The sequence below is a fragment of the Psammomys obesus genome, unplaced genomic scaffold (assembly GCF_907164565.1).
Source record: "Psammomys obesus unplaced genomic scaffold, mPsaObe1.curated_primary_1811, whole genome shotgun sequence".
Taxonomy (NCBI): Eukaryota; Metazoa; Chordata; class Mammalia; order Rodentia; family Muridae; genus Psammomys; species Psammomys obesus.
Window position 1 is genome coordinate 973,217 of NW_026593895.1, and position 27,533 is coordinate 1,000,749.

The 27,533-nt window shown below is 46.2% G+C and overlaps 1 protein-coding gene across 1 annotated transcript in view; it reads right to left on the reverse strand.

Annotated features, from left to right (window-relative positions):
- The window catches only part of Eefsec (eukaryotic elongation factor, selenocysteine-tRNA specific), a 195,084-nt gene that overhangs the window by 87,153 nt on the left and 80,398 nt on the right, over positions 1-27,533 (reverse strand). The window contains exons 3-4 of the mRNA XM_055617441.1: positions 19,418-19,514; positions 15,923-16,087 (exon numbers count right to left, since the gene is read on the reverse strand). Coding sequence (XP_055473416.1) covers positions 15,923-16,087; positions 19,418-19,514 — 262 coding nt within the window. The remainder of the gene's footprint in view (positions 1-15,922; positions 16,088-19,417; positions 19,515-27,533) is intronic.

Consider the following 27,533-nt stretch of genomic DNA (forward strand, 5'->3'; position numbering starts at 1 on the left):
CTCTAGGAAAAACTGTGACGTTCTAAGAAAGAAGCAGTAGAAAATACATTTTAGATAAAGTCCCAGGCTCAGATGAATCATCGTTAATTTTGTGCTTTGCAGTTAGCTTTGTGACAGTGTGACCTGTTTACTGAAGAGGAAAGATGTCCAGGATGTTTGGGGCAAGGAGTCCCCTTAAAGCACTATCACAGAACAGTGCAGCAAGCTATATGTGGGATAGCTGCTGTGGAGGAAAAGCAGGCCCATGACACTTGCTTCAGCAAGACAGTCAGCAAGGCTAAAGGCTTATTTTGAAAAGTCTGAAGAAAATGCTAAATGGAAAGCTGAAGTGTCCCCTCTATTCCCTACTGTGGTGCCTTTGTTGGTCTAAGTCTGTTAATGGATGATAATGAAGGGAATGAGTGACAGCAGCATCACACATGTCACCAGGCATGGAGGACCCTGCTCTGCCAAGCTGCTGGCCACTTATGTGAGCCAGATGATCAGGCTCCAGCCCTGGACTTCAACAGGTAGTGTTAGACAGCAGGAAGATGAACCCTGGTGTGACAGAGCACTTCCAGGTAGGAAGTGCTGGGGGGGTGTCCCGAGCAGGCCTGCCTGAAGCTGTATGACAGCTTTGGAAATAGCTGCCTCTATTGGAGCCAAATACAGTAGAAACAGGACACAGAGAGACATCTCTGTCAAGCAGTTGGGCTCAGAGCAAGAAGGTCTTGATTTTTCGGTTAGAGAAGCAAATGAACTCTTTGCCTTTGTTCCCATCGCAGGTTAACAAATCTCTGCTCTGGACTGTTTCCTTTCCAGTGAGACCAAGAGCTAAACTGGTACATTTGCCTCCCTGAAAGACTGGTCTGAAGTTGAAAAGAGGGCAAGCTTAGCTATCTATTCCCTCTGCATTCTGCATGCCTCCAGGTGCCACAGGGCCTCAGGGGACAGCAGGATACAAATGAGTGTGTTCCATAATGGGCTCTTCTGAGCAGTGTTTATGCAGCCAGGTCCAGGGTGTGTGTACTGGGGCAAAATGTTCAGAAGAGACCCACTACAAGTCTTCCAGCAGAAAGCACACAACTGTGTTCCAAAGAAAGGACTGCTGCCTCAGGAGGAAGGCCCAACCACAGGGCCTGGCAGACCCATTCTATTGCCTCTGACCTACATCTGGTCAGCTCTGGTCCAACATAGAGTTCACACAGCAGCCTGAGAATAAGGAAGCCCAGTCACAGTGAAGGAAGCCTAGTGAGTGCCTCTATACAGCCATGGCAGAACACCTAACCCCTAAATCCCATCAACCCATCCCAATCCTGGTTCTCTCTCTACATACCAACACCTTGAGGGTATATTTAAGCTACAATTTGTCTATGGAGAAGTCTCCTGGAGCCCATTCTCAAGCCCCTTACATGCAAGGGCTCTGGCTGACTCCCCCATATTCTGTGTGTGTGTGTGTGTGTGTGTGTGTGTATGTGCGCGTGCCCTGGCAAGCAGCTCTAGTGCGTGTCAACATGTGGGTCTGCTTTCAATTGTGCTGGAACAATCCTACCTGATAAACAAAAACAGATCCAAAATAACCTTTGGCAAGAAGCATGTTTTTAAAAGAAGGAGAAGGTCCGAGTGAACTGGCAGGAGCAGTGCTTAGGCAAACAAGCATGGTGGAGCCAAGCACCAGCGGCACATCAAAAGCTTCACAGGGCTCCCTACAGACCTTGGCCATGGCCATGGGAAGGAGGCCTGAGCAACCTACTCCAGGCCTTCATAGACTGGCCATCTGCTTCCCACCACTGGCTCCTCACACTTCATGAGGGCCACAAGGTCAGGTATTGAGTTGGCGCCTGAAGGCTCAAGCTCTGCTCACAGCAAGAGGGTGCAGAGGATCCTCCAAAATCCCGTTTGCTAGATACTTCCAGTAAGTTCCAGTGAGTTCTCAGGGCATGTTCAATGGCCTGGGTGTCTCCTGACAGAAAGAGGTTTTGCTGGGAGCCACCATGACTCAGTGGAACTCAGCAACTTATCACACACCCCTGAGCTATAAAGAGCAGAGGACCAGAAGGTCCAAGCTGCCCACCTCAGAGGACAAAGCCCAGTGTAAGCCACAAGATACCTGATTGCCTGCCTCAGAGCATACTGGCCTGTCCTTGGAACACAGCTTTAGCAAATCAGTTTCCTGAGAGATCTAGAACGAGGGTTTTATAGCACTAACCAGAAGGAGGACTACTCATTACCAAGTCCTCCAGGAAGACAGAACTGAACCATCTTAAGCACCACTCTTCAACAAAGGGTTCCAGAGCAAAGTTCTCCAGGAACTTCATGTGCCAGGCCAAATCCCTTTCTGGGGTTTCAGAATTTCCAAGAGGCAGATCTCTATACAGCCACATCTTCATCTGCTGTGACACTCTGACTCTCCCCTACATATGGTTTCTGGGAATATACTGCTTGAATTGGTGGATGGAAGTGGGCACCCTATACCAGAGTCTAAGCTAAGACTAAGACTGAGGATGACTGCAGGGGCCTTCAGAACCCAAAGCTAAGAATTGCCAGGAATTGCTGTAGGGCAGGATCCTGCCCAGGAACCACAGAGCAGCTGGGGAGACCAAATGTGACAGTGTGAAGGGTGCTTCAGACCATGTACCAATCACAGGAGCTACAGAGGCTAGGTGGAAGGTACATACACTCTGGAGGGAAATCTACATATAAAACTTCTTACAGCCTTGATTTCTCCTTTCCTATTAAGAGGCAGGAAGTGCCTGGCTTTGGTGTCTGAGGAAGAGCAGGCTTTTGGTAAAAAGAGTATACCACAGTCGGAGCAGAGGCCAGGAGGAATAAAGTGCTACATCTACCGAGCACTGGTAGAGAAGATGGTAGGTAGTCCCTGAGAAAAGAACAGAACCATCTACATATGCACAGGAGGCCACAGGACATAGGGAGTATACCAAATGGGTCATGTGTGCTTCTCTGAGAAGGGCACATGGGGAAAGAACCAAAGGCTGAGAGCTGCAAGGAAAAAAATAGCTGGAGGGGAAACAAGGAGCCATGCTCATCACCACAGAGCAAGGCTGCCACATGTACAGTAGCCCCAGCACAGTGGGGACCAGAGACAGGGCGACCTCATGGTAAGCCTTAGCTGTGTGGAGCACCAAGTGGGTCAGGCTAGCCTTTAGACAGCACACAAAGGCACTGGGTGGTCATGGCTCCACCAGAACAGGGGAGGCCCCACCAGAGGACCCCCCAGCAGAGAATAGTTTTCCAGCGCCTGAGCTGGGTGAGGGTGCAAAAGGGAGGTAATGGAGACATGGGAGAGTAGACCAAAAGTTTCTCTTTTTCTGGCTCTTTATGTTTTTTCTTTCATAAAAGCCCCACGAGAACCAGATGAATGCTGGCTCGTTGTAAAGAGTTAAACACCAATTACACAGACTAAAACATGAAAGCTCTTTGAGCTCCCTAAATTCCAGTGTCTCTCACTCCCCCAAGATAGCCACTGCTCGCACTGTGCTGCCTCCTTCCAGATCTTTTCTGACGCATTTGTAGAAACTTGAGTGCATGTGTAAATGGAGCCAAATCCTATGGTGTTCTGAAACCTGCTTCTACACCTGGCTTTGCATTTATTCCAGCTATTCAGACTCTTTACTGCGGCCATTGGCAAGTATGACAAGTCTCTGCCTTCATCTATCACTTGCTTCCAGCTTTGCACACAGGTTGACTATTACCTTGAAGACATTGGTACCCAGTCTGCATAGGCTTTGCCTCCACACTCAGGACCACAGAGACTAATATGGGCTATATTTGCAGTGTGGGGAAGTGGCAGGTGTTGGGGGAGGAGGAAGCAGAGGAGTATAGGCAGACAACGGTGAACACTGGGCAAATCTAGCTTCCCTTCTGCCAGTGTAGCTGCCTGTCTACATTACTCATCCTGGCAATACTCTAGGAGCAGCCCATGAAGGGGTAGTCAGCCTTTCCCAGGAGGGTTGTTGGGGCAAAGTATCTCTTGTAGACCTATGGCTATCCATGGTTTTCCCCAACTCCAGCCAGGCAGACTCCCAGAATGTTGGAGGGACTTTAGGCCATCACAAATGGGAGGAGGTGCTGCTGGCACCCAGTGGGTAGGAGCCAAGGTTGCTGCTAAACCTTCTACCTCCCAGGGTTGAGGACAGATGGCCACATGCTAAAGTGGAAAGGCCTGCTTTTGGCTCAGCACCTGAAGGGTTACTGCCCAGGCTGCCTGCCTGCCTGCAAGGACTGCATTAAGCAGGCCAGGAGATGGGCCCTGTTGCCTGCCCGCCAGCCGTATGGTTTGCATTAGCAGTGCTCTGCTTGGCAACATTCCCTCTGGCAGCCTGCCTTCCCTCCCTGCCCCTCCATTCTCCGCCCCAGCTCAAAAGAAAATACCAGGATCCACATATAAAATCAGCGCACTCCCCTCCTGTCTCTTACCCTAGTCTTGAATCAAACAAGCTTTTAAACTCCTGACCTTCCGCCCAGGCACCCCGGTTTGTTTCACAGCAGCAGCAGCAGAGGAGGAGGCAGGAGGCTGGGAAGCAGGGGGCTGCCCTCTCTGTCACCTGGCCCTAGCAGGCAAGGGTTGCCTCTCTCGGGGTTCCCCAGAAGTACCCCTTCACCTTTCAGAATGGGAATTGCTCCTGAGGCAAGAATAAGAAGTGGCTGGGAGCCTGAGCTATCAGAAAAAGCCCTAGTGGGTCCACCATGGTTGTTTTTTTTTTAAACTTTCTTGATCATCTCACTCTAGAAGCCGGAATGTAAGGCTTGGATCCAATGACAGATACAAAACTATCTGAAGCTTTGAGCTGCAAACTCATCTGTTAGCTTGCATCCTAGAACCCACCAAGTGGAAGTGTGTGTGTGTGTGTGTGTGTGTGTGTGTCCTCAATCGCCTCTACTAAACCACAGCCCTGGCTAAAAATCCTGCTTATTTCCAGAACTTCAGGGATCTCATTCTTAGCAAGGGTCCTGTTACCCAGCAGTAACTCGGGCTAGAGGTCTGGGGTCATCTATAGCACGTCTCTCCCTCACCATTCCTAAGCTCATATCTTCAACAAGTCCTGGTAAGCCCACCTCCTCAATACTCTTAAGGCTCATTGCACCATTCTCCATGGCCCACACCTTTAGCTGCTCTCACCACGAGGCCCTAGCATTAGTCTAGAGGCCTGTAAGCCTGGCCTCAGCAGCTCAGCCTGGCCTCAAAAGTCTCTGCTCCCTCAGACTTCAGGTGCCTGTTTCACCTTGTGTAATGGGGTGAGACCAGCAGACAGTGAGATCAGTGGTGCCAAGGCAGCACAGACTAGGTCGGGCCTCAGCACGAACTCTACATTTGATGTCTTCACAAATGCTGTCCTAAACAGCCAACCCAGGAAAAGGCCGTGCCATAGCTATATGCTGACAGTTCAGGGACCGACAGTGCAGGCCCAGACCCTTGCCCAGAGTCAGCTCATTTAAATATTCTAAAAAGGACAAAAATCCCCAAGCTCTGAATGGACAGAATTTAGTTTTTAAAAGACTCTGTTATAATGGAGTATTTTACCAAAACTTCAAACGAAAGCAGGCAAATGTCGCTGCTTTAATAAGCATCTCACTTGTCTCTTCCCTCTGATTATTATAAGTTGAAGCCTGTGAACAATTATAGCAATGTTTACAGTGCTTTTATTGTTGTTTTATTTTTATTTTTAAAGAAAGAATGTAAGTATTCAGTTTAAGTGGTGCATTGGTTTTACAAATACTCAGCAAACACTCAACTTTCCTTTCAGGTGAAAAACAAACACAAAGGTCCCAGCTGAGCCCCAGAGTAAAACCAGGTGGAGAGGGCTGAGCCCAGGCTGCAGGTGTAGCTTGGTGGGCTGCCCTGGAAAAGGCCAGCAGTTCCCCTCGTGCCCTAGCCAGCAGGCTGGTTCCCCAAAGTGAAGTAAGGGAGTGCTGGCACAGTACTTCCTGGGTCACAGAACCCTGCCTGGCTGAGCCCAAGCCTCTTCCCAGGGATCACTGAGTGGCTGGGCCCCTTGAATCATGTAAGACTTCTAACCTGTTCTCAAGGACAGCTCTCCCGCCCACTATCACTTCAGTAAGTCACTCAGTCCCCTGCACTGAAAAAGTACCTTCTGACAACAGCTGTGACTTGGCCTGGTTCCTATACATAGCAGGTGCCCACAATGTGCACTGAATAGTCATTCTTTCCTCTCACTGCCCACCACAGCACTGTAAAGCAAACAGTTACTGACTCTTCTTCCTCTTTGCAGACAGGGACTGAGGCAAAGCCATTAGGTGGTGCAACACAGGCTCAGATGTCAGGTCAGACATTATCTAGAGCACAGTTCTCCTAAACTGCTTGATAACAATCTCCTTAGAGCTATGGTTCTCAACCTTAATGCTGTGGCACTTTAACACAGTTCCTCATGTTGTGGTGACCCCAACCATAAAATTACTTTTGTTGCTACTTCATAAGTGTAATTTTGCTACTGCTATGAAGAGTAATATAAATATCTGTGTTTTCTGATGGTCATAGTTCCTCTCCCCCAAGGGGTTGCAAACTATAGGTTGAGAACCTCTGCCTTAGGTGCTCTCACTATTCAACACATTTATTCCTTGGCTCCAGCTGACTAGAATTCAGGCAACTGTGGTGTGACCTTGAGTTTTTACAAGCACAGACCCCTGCTGTTCCTACATGTAAAAAGTGTTGGCTTAGGGACTGTTGGACCTTAAATGTCAATACCAGGAAAGGACAGGAATGACATCCCTGTTTGTGGGATTTATTCTACATAGGGTAGGAGGCCTTCCTGAAGGGCAGGTGGGTCCTGGGGAGCTGCAGCAATAAGCTCATGCTGTTGTCACATGTGGCAAAGGGAACCTAGGAGAAACAGAAGTGCTCAAAGGACTGGAGATCACATGGAGCCTCCAGAACAGCTCTCAAGAGCCTTCTTCCTGACTCAGCTCCCTGGAACCTCTTCCACTGGCCTTCCAGATAGCCCCTTCCTGTTTCTGCTCTTTGACAGTCATAATCTACCAAGCAGCCAGCTCTCAACCTGCTGTTGAGGGAGCCGCACGTGTGCATCAGCTACATTAGGCACCACTCACCTGTGGGCTCAACCACTGACGCTGAAGAGAGCACAGTGCCCTCCTCCGAGTTCAGCAACTACACATATCTGAGGGCAAGACCAGGTGCTTTCCACATGAAAGGATACCAGACACTCCATCCACTGCAGGGTTCCCAAAGCCGACTATATTCAGTGGTCCAGCCCCAAGAAATGCAGCAGAAGACATCTCTGTCTTCACAAAGGCAACCAGCATAGTTACTTGGACCATTCCAGGCCACATTGCTCACTACAGCCAGAGCTTGCCTTACAGGAAGATGGCCGGAGACTGCACCGACTAGATGCTGCTAGGTGCCACACAGCACTCATGCCTGTACTGGGCACAGTCTAGTACTGTTGGCTGCTGGCCAACTCAGCATAGCTGCACCAAGGCTACTTCCCAAACCCTGGTCCCCAAACCCTGGCTGCCACTCACTTACCAACAGAGAACCCAAACTGTAGTCCTGCCAGCTCACATTTTCCTTAGTGACACAGGTCATATGCCAAGGCTGAAGGAAGGCATGGCAGCCCCAAGGCTATGGTGCAAAGGTTGTGGTGAGCCCTTATCTACCTCACTTCAGAAACCTACCATGACCTAGCCTGAGTCAGAGCTTTCCTGGCCACATTCCCTACAATGGGAGGGAAACAATGGTGAAAAGGACAAGTGCCTTCAGGCCCATGTGGATGCTGTCCTCATGAAGAAGGCAGCCTAGACTGCAAAGGAATGGCCTGTGGTCCAACAACAGGATGCCTACTTGGGACCTAGACTCTGTGCTCTGGCAGGGCATGATGCCCAATTATACTACCACAGCCCACCATAAATGTTATTTCTGATCAAATCACTATCCTTACCTAGAAACAAAAACTGACTTACTCCCACTCAAAGCCTGTATAGGACAGGGGACCTTGACTTACCATGCAGATGCAATAGCCACTTTCAAGTCTGTAAGGCTGTCCAGGCTGGTACTTTACCAACAGGCAGCTCCCATAAGAGATATCCACTTGAAGTGGCCAGACTCTCTTGCCACCTATCTGCTTAAAAGACATCCACTGAATGAAACCCTACCACCAGCAGAGGAGGGCAGAAGCTGGAGTATCCCGTGGTGCCAATGATGGAAGCCCTGATGTAACCTTGGCATTGAGGTGTGGGACCTGCTGACCCATTATCATGGTTTTTGTCAACTGGATACAAATCTATGCTTGAGAAGAGAGAATCTCAATTGAGGAATCACTTCTATCAGACTAGTCTGAGGACATGTTTGTGGGACATTTTCTTGATTGCTGATTGATGTGGGAGAGCCTGTGGGTAGGGTCATCTCTGTACAGGTGAGCCCACATTGTATTTAAAAAGTTAGCTGTACAAGGCAGAGGAAGAAAGCCACTAAGCAGTGATTCTCCAAGGTTCTGTTTCCAGCTTCAGCCGTGGCTTCCCCTGATGACAGATGGTAACTTGTAAGCCAAGTAAACCCTCTCTCCCCAAAGTTGATTTGATCAGTTGTTTTTTTTTTTTTTTTCTTAACCACTGCAACAGAAAAGTAAACTAGAACAGCTATACAATCTTCAGACTCTTATCTGAGGATGGTGAAATGTTCTCTCCACTGCACAGCAGACAGGTAAAGTGACCTGCTAGCACAGGAAGCGCAAGCCAGGCGGCATGGCTCTGTAAGCTCTGATCCCTTACACACTGCCCCTCAGCAGAAAGGGTGGTGGAAAGTATGAACTCAGACTGTAGGTGGGCAGGGCATGGCTGGACCTGCACATGTCTCCCAGTCCACCTAGGCAAGGCTCTCACTGGCAGGTAGCCATTATGTAGGGCAGTATGGGCAGCACCTGTTTTGGCAGTTTGGTTTTATCTGTGGTCTCAGACCTAGAAGTCCATAGATATTTTGGAGAACTAGCAACAAGCCTGGGACCAGTGGGGCTCTCAAGCCCACAGGGGCTGTACCTAACCAGCCTTGTGGGCAGTTCTGTGAATGGGCTGCCTAGATAGAGGAGAGCACTGTTCCAGGCTTGCTCCTTCTTAAGACAGCCAGGTTGTAGCTGCCACATGTCTGCAACTGGGACCCTGGCCCAGACTTGGCTCTCCCTGAACAGAAGCATGTGCCCTCAACCCCCAAGGGATGTAGAAGCAGGTCCCTTACTGCCTCCTTCAACACTATACCTGAGGGTAGACTGTTGGACATAAAACTGTGGCCAGAAGAAAGGGAGACCTATCCACTCTAGCACCAGAGGGATGTGGGCCCCATGGAGGTACATGCTGGGACCAGTGTGTCAAGCTGCAGCTGACACTCAGGCCGATACAGTATGATAGTTATTGGGACAGAGGGGTGAGAAAGCCTTCAGGATTTCCACAGGAACAAAACATGCAAAATGCTGAATGTGACTTCAGATGACAGCAGAAAACCTTCCTCCCTGCCACCTGCCTCCTGAGATTAATCTCCTGCTTTTACCTGTCACTGGCAATGCTCAGCCTAGCTAAGACTGCTAAGACCACAGGATATTACAACTTCATCATGAACGTGATTCACACCCACAAGCCAGGTCTCATAAACCAGCGTGTCCTGGACTGTTTGGTATCTAAAGCTCAGACCAACATCTGAGCTGCAATTCTCTAAGAACCAAGCAAAAAGGATTATGGGGTGGGGAGGGGAGAAAAGATTCAGGGGTTTATGTGAAGTTGATGGCAGAAACAGAGATAACAACATGGACAGAGACAGCCAGCCCTACCCACAAACCCCTCTGCAGGCATGCTGTGTAGATCTTGTCAAGTCATCATGGAGTAACCAAGAAGGAAATAATGGCTCTGTGATGTAACTGTCCCATGGAGCAGAGAGGAAAGAATCTAATACAGTCCATATGTGTCTAGAGACTGATCTGCAAAGTAGGGTGTCACCCCACATTTCCTGCCCAACAGCTACTCTTCTCCTTTTTATTGACAGATCTGAGCTCTCTCAGGGGACTCCCCCAAAGCCCTGCAGCTCTAAGGTGCCCATGTACTGCAGCTTGACTTTACACTCCTGACAGCTGAAGAAACGATCTGCTCCTGTCACTCAGTGTACTTCTGGCTAAGGAGCAAATGAACTTGTCTGGAAGGTTTGAGATGTGGACCTCACAAAGCCCAGTCGTTGAGGTAGGTGGTTCCCAGAAGCCTACAAGGCTGGTTCTCTACTCCTAGGCTCATCTTCCTACCTCTGTCCTCTTTCTTGGGCCACCCCAGGGATGGCAGTTGTGATACTAATAACCTTCTGTATCCAGTCATCATCTCCCTGCTCTTTCCAGTGTCTGAGGAAGAAAGAAAGCTGGCTTAGCTTCCCAATCCTTAGGACTCCATTTCAGCTTTCTCACTGACAGAGGAGGGGAACCCTGGCCCATGAGATTGACCCCCTGAGACAGAGTAGTATTAGGGATTAACCATAGGACTATGACATTTCATGGTTAAAGGGAAAAAGTAGAAAGATGGATGTATGACACAGAGAGTAGGCTTTATGCCACAGAACTGAGACAGATTTGCAGAAGGGTCTCCCAGATCTTGTGACAGGACTGAGCCAGTTCTACCTCACTTGAAGCTACTACACTGAGAGCAGCAGGTGATCTTGAGAGGCTCTGGGTATGACACTGAGGCTGAAGTGGCAGGCTTGGGGAAGCTTAAAATCTGTCATGCCATGCAGAGCACTACAAGCTTTCCACCGAAGACCATGGGTCTAGACATCAGGTCACACAGCTGGCTGTGTAAGGTCTGTCAGTGCTGGTGGAGTAAAAGAGGCAGGGTGAGGCAAAGGAGGTGGCAGTGGCCTCAGGAGGTCTGAGGAGCCTAACCCTGGGTATAGTGAGGGCTGCATGGCCACCACACAAGGGCTGATCTGCTCAAAGGGCAGCCCCACAGGTCCTCTCTCTTCCAATTCCTATACTGCCTCTCTCCTGTTCTAGTGCTCCACTGGAGCCAGCAAGGGTCTCCAAGCTCCTGCATCTGACACCTGTAGACACACACAGACCTGGAGAACAGACTCCACAAATCTTCACTGACAAGGCCAACCCACAAAAGCATCAAATTCATAGGAAGGAAGCCTGCCTTCTATCATGGCTCTTCTAAAACAGAAAGCAGTTAGTGATGAAGCCAGGATATAACATGTAGATGAAAATCAGAGAAAGAAAGAGCTGCTTCCTAGATCAGGGCAGGGGAAGGCAGCTGTTTAGCCCTAGGCACATAATGACAGTTGCTCCTCCCAAACAAGACCACATTTCTCCCTTTGTTACATCAGGACACTACCTCAAAAAGGAGACACAGCCCCAGGAGAAGCTAAACAGAGCCTCCAAGGGCACCCACTGTCCAATTCTAATAAAATGCTGACTGAAAACCAACTCAATTATTTGCTCTAGGAACATTTTCTCCTACTAACCACATATTTTGTAGGGCCCCTTCCAGGTCTAGTCCTAAGGGCAGATGGACAACTAGGCATCAATGGAGACAAAGGCTCAGAGACAAATGCAGCCATAGTAATTTGAGTGCCAGGCTGAGTACTCATAGGCCCAGGTCAGGAAGTAGATCTCCAAAGGGGGAAAGACCTGCATAATTTTGTAGCATGCAAAGAATTTCAGGGACAATTAGCAGAGTATACCAGGGTAAGCTAAGAAAGGTAGATGGAACCAGGCTTGTGGCACAAGCCTTTAATTTCAGTTCTTAGGAGGCAAAGGTAAGCAGATTTTTGAGTTCAAGAATAGCATGGTCTCTTCTGTCAGGGAGGCAGAAACAGGAGGATTACTGTGAGTTCAAGGCCAGCCTGGTCTACAAAGCAAGTCCAGGACAGTCAGATCTACAAAGAGAAACCCTGTCTCAAAAAATCCAAAAAATGAGAGAGAGAGAGAGAGAGAGAGAGAGAGAAAGAGAGAGAGAAGAAAGAAAGAAAGAATGACTAGCATGGTTTACATAATAAGTTCCAAGCCAAAGGACTACATAGTGAAACCTTGTCTCAAAAAAAAATTTTTTTTAATTTAAAAAAGTGGTAGTATTAAAAAAAAAAGTGGTAGTAGTAGTAGAAGGAAGTAGATAGAGGTCTGTGGAAGTGAGGAAAATGATTCTTCCAAGATGTTATAATCTTGACCACCTCGTGATCACTTTCTAAGAGCCAATGCAAAGGTAGAAGCAGCAATGCCCTATGGTGTTGAAGGTTTTCCTATTCTTCTCTGGGGCTAAACAAGTCTGAACATGACAACCTGAAGGAATATGCTATCAAATTCTGACTCTCTACATGTTTCATAAACTAAATAAGTCTCTAAATTTGCCACTAATGCATCTCACCATTATCCCAGCATTGGCTGGTCTCAGCTAGCCACAGCTATCTGCAAAGCACATCTCTTTCCAGCAAGTCCTTCAGTAGTATCTGTATAGCCAGGCTACAACATGTTTACCTCTCTGAACCCACAAGAGTTCCACATGTGATACTAAAAAGCCAAAGATGTCAACTCAGACACTGCCACTCCTAGTGCAGAAGCCGTGCCAAGCACTACCCCAATCCTCCCACATCCCCTACCCCATAGTGCCCATAGCCCTGAGCAACTTGCCTGGGTCCAAAGAGCTGGAAAATGCCAGGTATGGGTTTTCTGAATACCTAGTATGCTCTTTCCCACATCTCTGGCTTTTAAGTTTCTGGCCTTACAACCTAGTAGCCAATCACTATCAGGAATATGACTCACCTACAATCCCCAGATAAAATCTCACCAGAAGGATCCCCCAACCTATCTCACCAAGACAGCCAGAAAGCTGTGACTCTCAGGATGTTTGCTGTTTAAACCTCTCTGGGATCTAAATGAGATTTTCTCCCACCCCCATCATTTACTCCTTATGCCCCAACATTTCCTCACTCAGCTAATCAGCCCCAGCTGGGAATGGACATGGCAGCAGAAACAGTCCAAGGTATGGCTGGGGGAATGCACTGTTTATTTAGAATGGCTGTGTCCTGCCTCCAAGGGAGTTCACACGGTCAGACGTGTCTGCATCTATTAGTAAAATCTGACAAGGATGGCACTGTTCTTTGGAAGAAGGCCATCGTTTATGATGCCTTCATGCTTGACAGGGTTGACAGGTTCTGGCCACCAATCATAGCCAGTGGAGGGGTGATAGGTCAAGAGACTGGGACTTCAGGCTCTGAGGTGAGCTTCTGTGCACGTGCAGCCTACAAGGGCCTCTGCAGAAAATTCCAGCATGCCCATAAAGCTTCTAGGTACACAACAGGCCTCACCTGGGGATAGGACCACCAGCCCCATCCTAGGCCCACTTCTCTGACTCTGTGCTCAGAGTTGTTGTAGTTTTTAATGTATAATAAATATTAAGTGTGTGTGTATTTTATGTGTGTGTGTGTGTGTGTGTGTATATATATATATATATATACATATATATATATGATAGCATGCATTTGTAGCCAAGATATGATAGCATGCATTTGTAGCCAAGAACTACATTTTCTGTGTGTAGTATCCCAGGCCATTTTCCTTGTCATTTTGTCATGTCTCTGCTCCTTCCTGCCCACGGATATTGCTAGTACAACAGTCTCTGACATGTAGGGGTATGCCATATGTACCACAGGGATCTGTGCCATTAAACAAGAGGGGGCCCATACATCCTTCCTCAACAAGTCTATCTCCATCCCAGCTTCTTCTGAGATGCTTGACTGGGTCCCCTAGACCAAAAGGATGCCCCGACAGCAGTTGTGCCTTCTCAATAGCCATCTCTCAATTTCAGCAGCCTTGGCAGTCTAGACAGTCCAAGAAGCTGTGGAATAACCACACCATAACCGTTCTTCCTTGATTTATTCTTTTCTCCTCACACTTCACTTTAAGCAGAAAAGAGAAGGCTTGCATCTTCCATACTGTGCTTGAAAGCCTTAGCTGAATATCTAAATACATTGCACACGAATTCTGCTTTTCCTGACCAGCAAGATCACTGTCAAGTCATCTGGGGATACAGGCATACCAAAGCAAGGTGAGCACATGCCATACACCTGCCATATGCCCGAGGCTACAGGTTAGGATGTGGATGGGCAAGTTCTGCCTTCATAAGGGTAAAAAGGGTGGTCAAGGATTTTAGAGAATGCCCTCACTCAAATGTCTGTCTGCCTACACAGGATGAGGATATTGGTCTTATCTTCCCTCCAAGCCCGTGATCTCAGCCAAACAGCTACTGACCCTGCTATCAAAAGCCTTCTCTACTTCCTTGAATGCCCCATGGACCCCAGATCAAAGCTCACCACTGAAAGCCCCCTGCCACACCTCCTTCCTATCTTTAGCTCCTCTCACAAGCTGCCTAGGGTGGTAAGACCTAGTCAAGCTGGCCCCATAGGTCTGCTTGCTGAACACAGGAACTGTTCAGAAATTCAGCATCAATTTACTTTCTATTCCAACTAAGAGTTATCACACAGTCACAACTTAGTTTTATTTTTGTAAAATATGCTTTAGTTTATTTTCATAACTTTATGCTTTATTTTGTACAGTCTGTTCTTTTAACCTCTGGCTTAAAATGGCTTCGACTTACGTGATCTTCAGAGGAAGATCTACACAGGGGGAAAAGAAGGGAATTTTTATCCACAATCATCTTCAGGAAATGACAGGGCCTTGCTGCACCCTTCTGACTGCACTATCCATCGAGTCCTCAGATTTGTAAGAACTCAGGCTCTCCTGCCTTCCCCCCTTCCAGTGGGTCTCTCTGCTTGGGGAACTCTTCTCTCTACCACCAACCCTTCATGTGAGATACAACTATTCATCCCTGACCCCAGGAAATTCCCCTTCTCTGGGACCACCCCATTGTTCTAAGCCAAAAATGGCACAAGGTACAGGAATAGGATGGCTCTTTCTTGCCCAGGACAAGGGCTACATTTTGCTTGGTCAGTAACATGTTTACGTCATATGTCAGCATGTAAGAAGCATGGTGCCTAGACATTGGCAGATTATTTTGCAAACTCTTATGCTAGGCAAACATTCCACCAATGAACTCTAGTCAGGTTCCTTCCCCCAGTTTTTCTTTCAGAGATGGGATCATATTAAGTTCTCCAGCCTTGGCTTCTTTAGTAGCTGGATTATAGGTGAGTGCCACTAGGCCCCAATAAGTAACAACTTCTTAAAAAAGTCACCATCAAGACCATCTAGGCCATGGTTCCTGGAGGAGGAGATGGGGAAACCCTCACTAAGCTTCCACTCCCAAAGGGGTATTCAAACAGCTTCCAGGGCACCTTTTGCAGTCACTGAGAATGCAGCGTGAGCTGTACTTCTAACAGAGTGAACAACTGTACACCAAATCTGTGTGATTTAAGATTCTCTTAGTTAAGAAAAAGGTGCCTAGAGCTCTAAAGCCAGGTTTAGTGGCTGGCTTGCACATATGCACATATGCATACACACACACATATCCCACATGTAATCTGAGCTCTGGGGAGGCCAAGGTAAGAGAATCACAAATTCCAGGCTACTCTAGGGTACAAAGCATAGAAATAGTCCCACATATACTTTTGTTGCCAACATCCAGAAAGCTTGGACTTTCACCCCGCACTCTAGTTTCTTGTCCATGTGCTTTCAAGCTCACCTTACCTCTGAAGACTCAGTTCATCTTAAAAACCACTTATGTGGGCCACCTCTGGCCTGCACTATCCAGTCACTGTTGTGAGACTAGGCAAAACGGTAGTTCTAAAGTCCAGGAAAGAAGACTACAAAGCCAGAGGGTTGAAAAGCAGATGGTGCCACAGAGAGGCAGGTTAACTTAGCAGTCAGGTAGAAGAGAAGAGTTAGGAAAAGTCCAGTAGACTCTGCTGCTCTGAAGACCAAGGATGGGTCAAGGGAGACCAAGGTTCAAGACAAGGGAGAGTCAAGGCAGGACTGACCTTGAGGGCAGGGATCTCCACATTGTCCCCGAGGCTGATAGAGCCTGAGAGGATGGTCCCAGTCATCACGGTGCCCTGACCCTTGATGGAGAAACAGTGGTCCACAGACATAAGAAACGGTCCTGAGGGGTTTCTCGTTGGGATGGAAATCTGGGACTTCAGGAGCTGGAAAAGAAATGCTGCTATAAACACCTATTGGTGTAGGGGAATGCCACTGGCATCCTCCAAGGTCGCCTGGCAAGCTGGCCCAGATCAGAGGACCAATGCTGCAACTTAACTCAGTGAGAAGAAACAGGGACTTGGCAAGGCCTCCATACTGCAATGGAAGCAGCTGCTACAGGACATCTGGGCTATGGTCCTCATGTACAGTCCCTGCCTGAGCTGCAAGCTCGAAGATTCTTCATCTGGTTTCCATGTGTCATTCAGACTTTGTCTGCCATGCCACATCCAGTGCCAGGCACCCATAGCAGGCAGACCTCTGCAGAGTTCTCCTCTGTATGGCTGAGTCTCCTCACCTATCACTACAGTCTACCTCCTGCTGTTAACAATTGTCTGTCTATCCCCATTCCACATGGAGGACTTAAGAGATCTCCAGTAGCTGATACCATACTTGAGGGACAGGCATATGAATGAAGGACAAATGGAGAAAAACTTGAAGTGAGAGGGTAGATGGCTGCCTTCCAGGGGCAGTAGCCTATGCCTAGGGTCAAGGCCAAGAGTTGCACATGTGGAGCTTTTCTGCCCTCTGCCATGTGGGCCCTAACCAATGAAGACCTAAGTTAGCTCGCCCTGAGGTTCCTGAGGTCTGGGCTTCCACATTTCATTTGTGGCTGACAATCCATATGCAACAGTGGCAAGTGGCCAGCAATCCTTAGGTCACTTATGTGTGCAAGATGCTGTCAGGGCTGGTCACTATTTTTTAAAAACAGCACAGAGGCTGCACTGCTTTTTATACTTTCTACCTTCTAATGTAATGGAAGTTTTGGTTTCTTTGTATGTCATGTAAATATGCTTTTGTTTTAATCTCAAGTGTGGGATTTTAGTTGGATTTTAGCTGTCCTGTTAATTGTCATGTGCGGGGCGTTATTTTTGCCAGCTGGTAATGGCCTTCCACGTGCAGCACAGAGAGGGGCATGGTCTAGGATTCTGAGAGTATAAATGAGGCCAAGAAAGAGACCCTGTAGCGTTCTATGTGGTGTTCAGTGTTGGCATGTGGTGTGGAGCAGTTTGGAGAGACCAGACCAGAGACACTGTGGTGGTTTGGAGGGGCACAATGGCATGGAGACTTGCTAGCTGTGTCTGTAGTTGACAGAGATTGGTACGGAGCCCTAAAAGAACTCCTTGACTCTAAATAGCCAGGAGAAGTAAAGGAGTCGGGGCTCCCTCTACCCACTAACCTTTTCTCTCCTGCTTAAGGTTGGGAGGCTGGTGCAAGGGAGGTAGAGGCCTAAACACCCCAAATAAAAACGAGTTTTAAAACACACCGCTGTAGGTGGCTTTCCACTACATTCTGAGTTCATGAAAGAGCAGTAATAATGTGAAAGTATTCAGGTCAGGAGTAAAGGTTCTCAAATCATTGTCTTGCGATAACAATTCCTTTGGAATAATAATGAAGAGATTCTAAGCAGACTTCCTCTGATATTTACACAGAGGTGCACTCCTTAGAGGAACATACAAACATCTTTTATAGTCACATTTTTCTAGATTTTGCCTGACTTGTCCCAGGGTCCCAGATTTGTGTTCTCTGGAACTAAGTAACAAAAGCCTCTCCCAGAAAACATTTTTTTTTTTTTTTGTTAAAAAGTGTGAAATACAAGCATGGTTGGTACATGGCAGTCACATGTGAACTTAGCTCTGGGGATCTGGGTGCAGGTTACCCCAACAAACTCTGACCATGGTCTGGGTCTGAGTACCCACTGAGATAAGCAGGTAAATGATCTATGTTATTTCTTCTGTTCCCTTTCATACAGTGGGGGTACGGTGGGGTGATAAGTAGGGAGACTCAGCCCTGCAGGAGAGGCCACTCAAGAATTATCTTCTCCAGGAGAAGCTGGCATTCCCCATTTGCCTGTCATGGGTGCTTGATGTGTGGGAAGAGGACACATGGCAAATGAAGCCTGTGTTACATCTGGGGGCCAGGTGAGAAATCTTGGGAGCCTGCATCCCAGGCAAGGACAGTACATGAGATTTGGTGTCTCAGGAGGGGATGTGCCCATACACTTGCCATGAAGGAACTGGGAAAGCTCATTTCACTTCTCTGAATTTCACTCTTCTTCAAGTCTTCCAGCTTTGAAAATGTTGCAGATCCAGCATATAAAGAATTTAAGTGTGGAGCTGGTGAAGCAAATCAAGCCACTACTATGGTAAACACATTACCCCATGTAATTCACAGCATCTCTGTCATGCTGCTATACCTTTCCTGCACTACAACTTTGTTCACTGCACGAAATAGTTATCTGATACAAGCAATTCTTCCGTTGTTTCAGATAGGGTCCCACTAAGCAGGCCAGCCTCAAACTTCCCAACTCCCAGCCTTAGCCTCTAAGGATGCATGTAACCACGCCTATGAATCACTTGAGTCCAGCCAGAGAGCAGTAGTGGACCAATGCCAGCACACAGTGTGGCATAGAGCTTCTGCACCCTGGTCAGTGACTGAGCTCAGTGAAGTTACTGTATTTCTTCCTCACTGCCTTCTTCCTTCACATCACTATCCCTACTTGCTTGAACACATCCCTGTCTGCTGGCTGCCCTGGATGTTGCTGTCATCTGCCAGGCAAGGGGAAAGATAAGGACAGTGGCCAAACCAGTATTCACCAGGACCACCAGGGTGATGCCTGGATGGAGGCCCCATTCCCTGCCAAGCTGGTGAGCACTATCACTATGCTCTGTGCTTCTGTTTTGCTCTCAGAGCTCTCTGCTCAGGGAGAAGAAAAGGACGCTGGCCTGCCTGGATGACTGAGCTCCCTGTTTCTGTCCACTGCCATTGACCCTGCAGAACAGCCTGAGCCTTAAGCCCACAGTTCTGCAAAGTGAAAACATCTGCTCCTCCCGTGCAGGCTGCTAGGATGGAGGCAGACTAGAGGGAGACCAGCACAGTCTGAAGGACAGGAATGGACCTTGTGATCAGATATGCTGTACAAGACTCAATCTCTACTGAGGGTAAGGGGAAAAAGGGGGCGAATGGCAGGCTTGGGGGACTGGTAACCTTGGTAGGCACTGGTTTGTCTGAATGGAAGTGTGTGAAAGAAAAGGGACAGAGTAGAATACACAGTGGGTGGAAAGAACTCTGCAGAGCCCAATACCCAGGGGTTCTATGGATATTTGTTTTGGAGTTTCTAAGGGAGGTGAGGAATCTGACATCAGAGTGAAAAAGAGGTCCTTAGACACCTCTTGCTAGGATTGCCTCTCCCTCCCTCTCAGAAAGAAGGGAACATGGAAGGCTGGCTACCTGAGGAGGCTGGGGCAGAGAGCAACCTGAGTTCAAACTGACAGTACCTCAATGAGTTCGGAGATGCCCTGTGGAGCTTCTGTTTCAGGGGCCTCTGGTCCCCCAGGCTTGGCTGCCACGGGAATAATCGGTGCACCCCGAAATCTGAAATGGAAGAACAAGCATCATGACGGTCACAGAGGCTGTCAGCACAACCTGGCACAGACCAGCAGAGCTGCTGGCACATCACTGAACATGCCACGTGCCTCTTCTTCACCTTCAGTTGAGCATGGAAAGGCAGCACCACTACTCTGGATTGACAGGTGAAGTAGAGGCCCTACAGAGAAAGGCTGTACCTTTGGGTATGAGATTCTAAGGGGCTTACCTAGGAGTTCAACTCCTCCTGAGCCTCCCCAGGAAGCAGCAAAGATCAAGGCAGGACTTAGATTACAAGAGGCTCTTAAAAAGACCCACACAGTGTAGCTCTCTAAAATTCAGGACTACTGGTGACCCAGAGTCCCTAACACTGCATCTAGAAATTCTGCCTCTCCTAGGAGAATTTCTTACTTAAGCCATCTTCATTAAAACAAAGCTAGTAGTAACACTGTCAGGGGAGGAGGAAAGAGAAACAGTTCATAAGCCCCTTCCTGTACTGATTCTCTTTTAAAAACACTTGTACGTGCTACACAGAGAAACACTGTCCTGAAAACACACAAACAAACAAACAAACAAAAAACCCAAAAAGATGCCGGCAGAATCGCTGATACAATTACTTCGAGGGCTACCTGAGGTACTAACCAGACACTGTGTGTATCATGTACATTCTGGCAACTGACATTACCCATCACAATTACAAAGAAGCAAGAGAAAATTCCACATGTAAGAGAAAGAATTAATAAAAACTGTCCCGAGGAAGCCCTCTCAGACTTTACATCAAGATTTTTTCCCCTTAGTGTGCTCAAATAAATGAACCAAGTCTAAGCAACTACAGGGTAAGATGACAATCTTCCACCAAATAAGAAAGATAAAGTGAAATAGTTGGTGCAGATCTCTACAGGTTTGAGGCCAGCCTAGTCTATGCAGAGAGCTACAGGATGGCCAGGGATACATAGAGACCCTGTCTCAACACACACAGACACAGACACACACACACACCATGGCAATTTCCTTCAAACTGAAACAACCATTCTTCTGTGAAGCTCATTAAGACTCAAGAAGTTCTAAAGATAGACAGATTCTTTAAGATTTAGGGAAGGAAAAATGGGAAGTGTCAGGAAGTCCCTGAAAACATTTACAGGGCCCTTTCTTCCCCTAGGTTAAGTAAGCTTTAACCTAGAGAGCTTGAAGTAAGCTCTCTTCAAGCTTGTTGAAGAGAGATCCTAAGCTGTAGAGCTTCCTGCAAGTCACACAGAGAGCCCCAGGCTCCTAGCTGTTACTAGGTATCACTCATGGGGGTGTAGGTGGTCAGTGATACAGCCTCCTTAAAATTGACCATTCTCTGATAGTCATGTAGCCCTAATAAACTCAGCAACTTACTAAGGTGGACTGCAGTGTATCCTTAACTTCGGTTTGTCATCAGTTCCCTATCTGGGATGAGAAGATGTTTGTTTACATCAAACACCTAAAAGTTAGTGAAACAGTTAGAAATTAAAAAAAAAAAAAAATTCCAGAGTTGAGAAGTGCAAGAACTGAAATGAAAACTTCACTTGAGGAAGTTAGTGGTGGGTCTGAGTGTGCAGAATAAAGAGCTGACAACCCAGATGGTTCCATTTGAAGAAAAGGAAGGAAGAAAGCTCAGAGGCACAGCTATATCTCAAGTATAGCAGCTTCAGTAGAATGGTGTACATTCTGCATTATCTGGAAAACAAATGTAAGATTCTGGAAGCGGGAATAATCAACAGTTCTAGCCCCTGTGTCTAAGGGTCATTAGGAATTCAGCTATTTAAGCCAGGCATGGTGGCACATGAGTTTAGTCCCAAGCACTCAGGTGGGCAGAGGAAGGAGGATCACTGTGAGTTTGAGGCCAGCCTGGTCTACAAAGCGAGTCCAGGACAGCCAAGGCTATACAGGGAAACTCTGTCTCAAGAAAAAATAAAACCAAACCAAAAAGAATCCAGTAATTTATGTCTGCAATTGGTTTTTGTTTTTTAGATAAAATTGTAATGGTATATATTTATTTTACATAGGATTCCAGTTTCCGTTCTATTGTTGTGATAAAATACTCTAACCAAAAGACTTCAAGTCATCTGGCTTACACTTCCAGACCATAGTTCCTCACTGATGGACATCAGGGCATAAGCTCAAAGCAGGAGCTCAAAGCAGTAACTAGAAGTAGACACCATGAAGAAATGCCACTTGCTGGCTCACTTTGCTTCCAGGCTCATACCTAGCTAGCTTTTTTACAAAATTGAGGAACATTTTGTCTAGGGATGGTGCTGCCTGCAGTGGGCTGGGGCCCTCCTACAATAATCCAGATGAAGGCTGAGAGAGTGTTCCAGCAATTAAGAGTAAGTACCACTATTACAGGCTGCTAACAGCTGCAGGTAACTTTAATTCCAGGGGAATCTAATGTCTTCTATTCAGAAGCACAATCCTACATAATTTTAAAAAAATAAGACAATTTCTCACAAATATGCTCACCAATTAACCTAATCTAGACAATTCCTCAACTTAGGTTTCTCTTCTCAGAGGACTCTAGGTTGTGTCAAGTTGACAAGTAAGGCCCACTAAGACACATAGTGGTAAGTTTCATAAAGACATTTTCATTCATATATGTCATGTAATTGGACATATTTACCAGCCATGCTCCCCTTTCTGTTATTGCTATTATTTCTCCAGATAGTTTCATTTCTACTTTCATGTCTCACATATCCATATATGATTTTATGTATCTGTATGATATCTAGGATCCAAAAATGAAAGAAAATATGTGCCATATATTTTTGAGTCTGACTAAATTTGATATTCTCTGGTTGCATCAATTTCCCTGCAAATGACATAATTTCATTATGGCAGAACAGAACTCCATTGTGTATAAAGGCCACACCTGCTTTATCTGCTCCACTGTTGACAGATACCTGGCTGATTCCATAGCTCAGGCAATTGTACATAGTGCTGTAAGAACATGGATGTGCAGGTGTCCCTGTCGTAATATGAAAATGGACAGAATGCTGGATGCTGTAATTATGCCTATCATGTAACTGGTTTTTAAAATTCTAACTCAAAACTTTGTTAATGATTCCTATACGATAGTTACTTGTTATATTTAACAAATATATATAGTTTATATCTTTAAAATTATTTATATTTATTGAAATTTGATAACACAAAATAAGACTTTTCTCATGATACAATCAGAAAGTTGTTAGCCTTTCTGAAATAAAAATATGAACAAAGTTCCCAACAATTATCATATAATAAATAGCTATGTTGCTTTGAGAACTGAACATACTAGAAGATTAGGCCTACTTTGCACAGAGCTGGCTTTGAATCACTTCCCATCACTCACTAGACGTATGACCTAGAACAAACTCCTGAAGCCAGTTCAGCTTTAAGACTTTCTTCTGTCAGAGTGGTGGGGAGGAGCGACATCCACCTTGTGGGGTTATCAAAGAGGTGGGAATGGAAAGCCCCTGCCAGTGTAGTTCCCAGTACCTAGGTACACCATAAAGACTTGTCCTCTCCCCTATACCCTACCCACAAAGCACTGCATCCAAAGAATCCAAGACAAAGAGGGTGACCATCTGTGGAAAACTGAAATTACACATGAAGCAGGAAACATACATGTTGCAAAATCAGACCATGAAGAGAAGATGCCCCAAATTCCAAATACAGAGCTGTTCACACAGTCAAGACACCCTAGAGAGGAGGGACAGGTGCCAGCAAAGCATCCACACAGGAGGAAGAAGAGGAGTGTTATGAATATGGCCACTCTTCTGTCACAGAGACACTGATTCTATTAAGTGAACACCAATTCAAGCATTTTCAGTGAAAATATTATGCTTAAGGTATGAATGTATCATTTTAAAAATTATTTTCTGCTCTAAGGGATTTTTTAAAAATTAACTAATGGCAGCTCAGTATCCAGGGACAAAAAAAAAAAAAAAGTCTACTACTGAAGCTACAAAAATAAACACAAGAAAAACAAAACAAAGCTATTAGCGTCTAGCTAGATACTGTTACCTGCTGAAGGCATAGAGCCTGGTTAACCTTGGGGGTGCTGTAAAGACACAGGACTGCACTGAGACATTCCTCTGAAACAGGTAAGGCAGATTTAGAGATTATGCAATTTAACTTTTTCCAACAACTGTGGCAGTTGTGTTACATCCCAGACTCAACTGGCCCACACTGTAGAAGTCTCTCACTCGAAGTCACATGCCTTCCCTTCCTCAAGACCCTGGGCCACTGCCATTAATCCCATCCCCTGGTAGGGGCCCAAGGAGAGGTCACCGAAGGGAAGAGTCCTGGGAAAAACTCAGCACCACCAGACCCCACTGTCCATCTCAAGGAGCCTTTTGGAGTCCCTTTGGCCAAGTTTGTCTCTCACCCAACCTTCATCTGCTGACCTCTTCTCAGGACCTCTACAGGCCTTCCTACAGCACAAGATTTTGCTTCTCTTTAAGGAAAAGTCCTCTGTGTTAAATACCCTCCCACCCAGCCATTTTCAAAGAGCCCAGTTTCTGCTCTTCAGGCTGCGGATGCCTGGTTTTCTAACAACAGTCTCCTTCTTTCTTAAGTGGGGGGGTCTGATGAAATCCCACTTGTGCCAGGCTCTACAAATGGCATAAAAACTAAGTCCAAGGATTCCTGGAGCCATGGGTAAGCAAGAGGCTGGAGCCCTTGCCAAGGTTTCTACCTCTGTGTGACACTAACAGAAAAAGATGCTTTCTTCTGACCCATGCTTCTTGTCATATCACCAAAGCCTATTCCTATATATGTCCTTTATACTGTCAAGAGACCCCTGCCTCCTTGGGCTCTCTCTTCTGCAGGCCTCTCCCCATAAAGTAAAAAACAAAACAACAACAACAACAAAAGTGTAAACACCCCAATCTCTGGGCATGTGCTCACCAAATATTTGCCCAGGAGCAGGTCTCAGGTCCTGACATCAGAAAAGCCAGGGACTGGTCAGGGCTGCCAGAGTCCTAGAGTACTCTCAGCTCTTCAGGAACCAGAGCCCAGCATCCTCTGCACAGGGCACAGGGTGGAAGGAAGCTCTGTTCTAGGTGAGAGAGATCTGCACAGCTACTATGGCTCTGCTTCCACTTGTGTGTGTGTGTGTGTGTGTGGTGTATGTGCATGTATATTTGTGTGTGCATGTGCACAAACATGCAGAGGACTCTAAAGACTTACCATAAAGTATCTGGAAATTCAGTGGTTTTTATTCATTGCTAGATGCCTGATCACATTCCCCTGGTTGAAATAGCTGTGTTATTTTCTAGGCCTGCTGCACATGAGCCATCCTGGCTCTTGGCCTCAAAGAGAAGAGCTGTCCAGGAATTCCTAGGCTACTGTGAAGTTCCAGAACAAGGGCTCTAACCAGATGGCATGACCTCAGCCCTGTTGTGCAATCATGGCATCTCCTGACCTACTCCCATCTCCTGCAGTCTATCCATAAAGAGACATCCTAGTGCTCACTGTCCCAGACACACCGGCTGTGCATCCAGGCTGATCAGCCCCAGATAACAACAACATACATACATTACAAATATATGAATTTATAAACAAAGTGAAAGAAATCTAAGCAAAAAGAATGGAAGTTTTAAGTTTGGGTTAGTAGACTTCAAAATGGCTACTATTTACCAAGTATTGTTTTCTTAACAGTCAAGCAAGTTGCAAAACTGATGTCTGGGGTAACTGTATGATCCAGCTAACTTAATGATCTATATGTGGGAATCCCTGGCACAGTGCCAAGCTTCCTCATTGTTTCTGCTAAGGACCTGCTATATATAGGCTGCCAAGTGCTTCCCATAGAAAGGCTGTGAGACTGAACTCACCAGCTCCTAAGTTCACAAAGAAACAGCACCTCAGGGAGGAAGTATTTCCCAAGAGCATGTGGCAATTGGCCAAAGCACCAGCAAGAGACCACAGCACCAGCATGATGAAGGCCTGTAGAGTCTACAGTCACAAATGAATCCCTGGAGACTGATATTAAGTCCAATTCCTGGGAGGGTTTCAAGATCAGGGGAGAGCCAGGCATGGTGGTGCACACCTTTAATCCCAGTATCCACAGATGCAGGTGGATCTCTGTAAGTTTGAGGGCAACCTGTTCTATAAAGAGAGTACAGGACAGGCAGAGCTACACAGAGAAACCCTGTTTGGAAAACAAAACAAAACAACAATTTCAGGAGAGCCTGGGAAATACAGGGCTGTAAGCTGGCTTGTAACAGAAAGAGGGAAATATAAAGTATTTTAAGAGAAGAAAGAACCAAAAATCTGGAAGAAAGATGCATCAAGGGTACTGTCAGATGATAACACTTAGTGGAAAAATAAACAGAAAGTCCCAGAACACTGAACAGTGTCAATGTGGTGATAACAACCACCTCAAATTATATCCATGTGGGAAAGACTGACAGGGATCCTCCGAGGAAGCATTTTAATTTGCTGCACTGGGGAGATTGTGAGTACATTTTTATCTTCTATTCTGATTTCTGTTAACATTGATAAATGTTTATGCAAGAGTAATTTTAAATGCTTTCAGAGATAAAGAAATCACAAAGAAAAACAATCAAAGAGTTTGACTACATGAAAATTAGAAACTTGAGATGTCAAAACAAAAGCGACTAAAATGGGAAGAAACAAATGCTGCTGCCTTGTTCCTAGCAAGTGTGATGGGCAAAAGGCTAGCAGCAACATCCTCACTAATATCAACACTTCTGAAAACCAAAATTCTAAGGTTAAAATTCTAAGAGGCAAAGGGACAAACACACATGCTAAAAATCACACACATGAACGTCCAACTGCTTAATATATGACAAGAAAGCATTGTTTCACCGGTGATCACCTGCATACCAAAACATGAGTAAAATACCATTCCCATCCTAAACTTTCAAATTATCTTACACCGCAGCCAAACTTTGCTGCAGAGGCCCGTATAAAATGGAAGCCCCCTTTTTTTGGGAAATGTTCAAATGTTCAAAAAGAGTTTGAGCTTTCATAGCTTTTGCTTCCACAATCTCACAGCTGAGATTCTACTATGAGGGCATAACTACAGATACAAAGTGTAATGCTGTGCAGAGGTGCTCAATTCAGGCTCATCTAGGCATAAAAAGGAAAACTGAGCCTAGCCTACAGGGTGGGAACAGAGTGGTAGCAATTTGAGAACCTGCTATGTAAAACATTAATAAACACAGAAACATTGACATATAAAATTAGTTGTTTTCATATTTTAGAGATAAACAACCCAGAGTGAAACTAAAAGTGACTGCATTTGCAAAATCCTCTGCAGAACTCAACCAGGATAAATCCAGCCACAGGAAGGACCTGAACAATAAAAGCTATGAAACATTGAAGAAAAAAAAAAATTAGAGAACTAGATCAGTGGTTCTCAACCTTCCTAATGCAGTGACCCTTTAATATAGTTCCTCCTGTTGTAGTGCTCCCCAACCATAAAATTATTTTGTTACTGCCACATAGCTATAATTTTGCTACTGTTAAGAACTGTAATGTAAATAAATGATATGAAGCATATCTGTGAAAGGGTAGTTTGACCCTGAAAGGGGTTGTCACCCCCCATGTTGTGAACTACTGATCTAGACAGATGGGAGACACTCAAGTGTTTGCAGACTGGGAGACAATACTTTTTAGGTATCAAATGTACCAAAGCTATCTTCAGATCCCTATCAAAATCTAGCAGTCTTTTCAGAGACAGGGAAAAGCTGATCCTCAAATTCATACAGAATTGTAGGATCCCAGCCATCAGAACAATTTCAAAAAGGACCAGTGCTATAAGGACTCCTGGCTCTGAAACTCACTGCAGAGCTAGCTGTCAAAGCGGTGAGGAACTCCCATAAGGACAGAAATGTAGATCAATGGAATACAGTTGTCATGCTTTGAATGAGAATGTCCCCCACAGGCTCAGATATTTTGCATAGTTGGTCCCTAGTTTGGGGAGGTTTAGATAGTGCAGCCTTGCTGGAGGTAGCAAATCGCTGGGGTGAGCTTTGAGAATAAATGCTTTGTGCCACT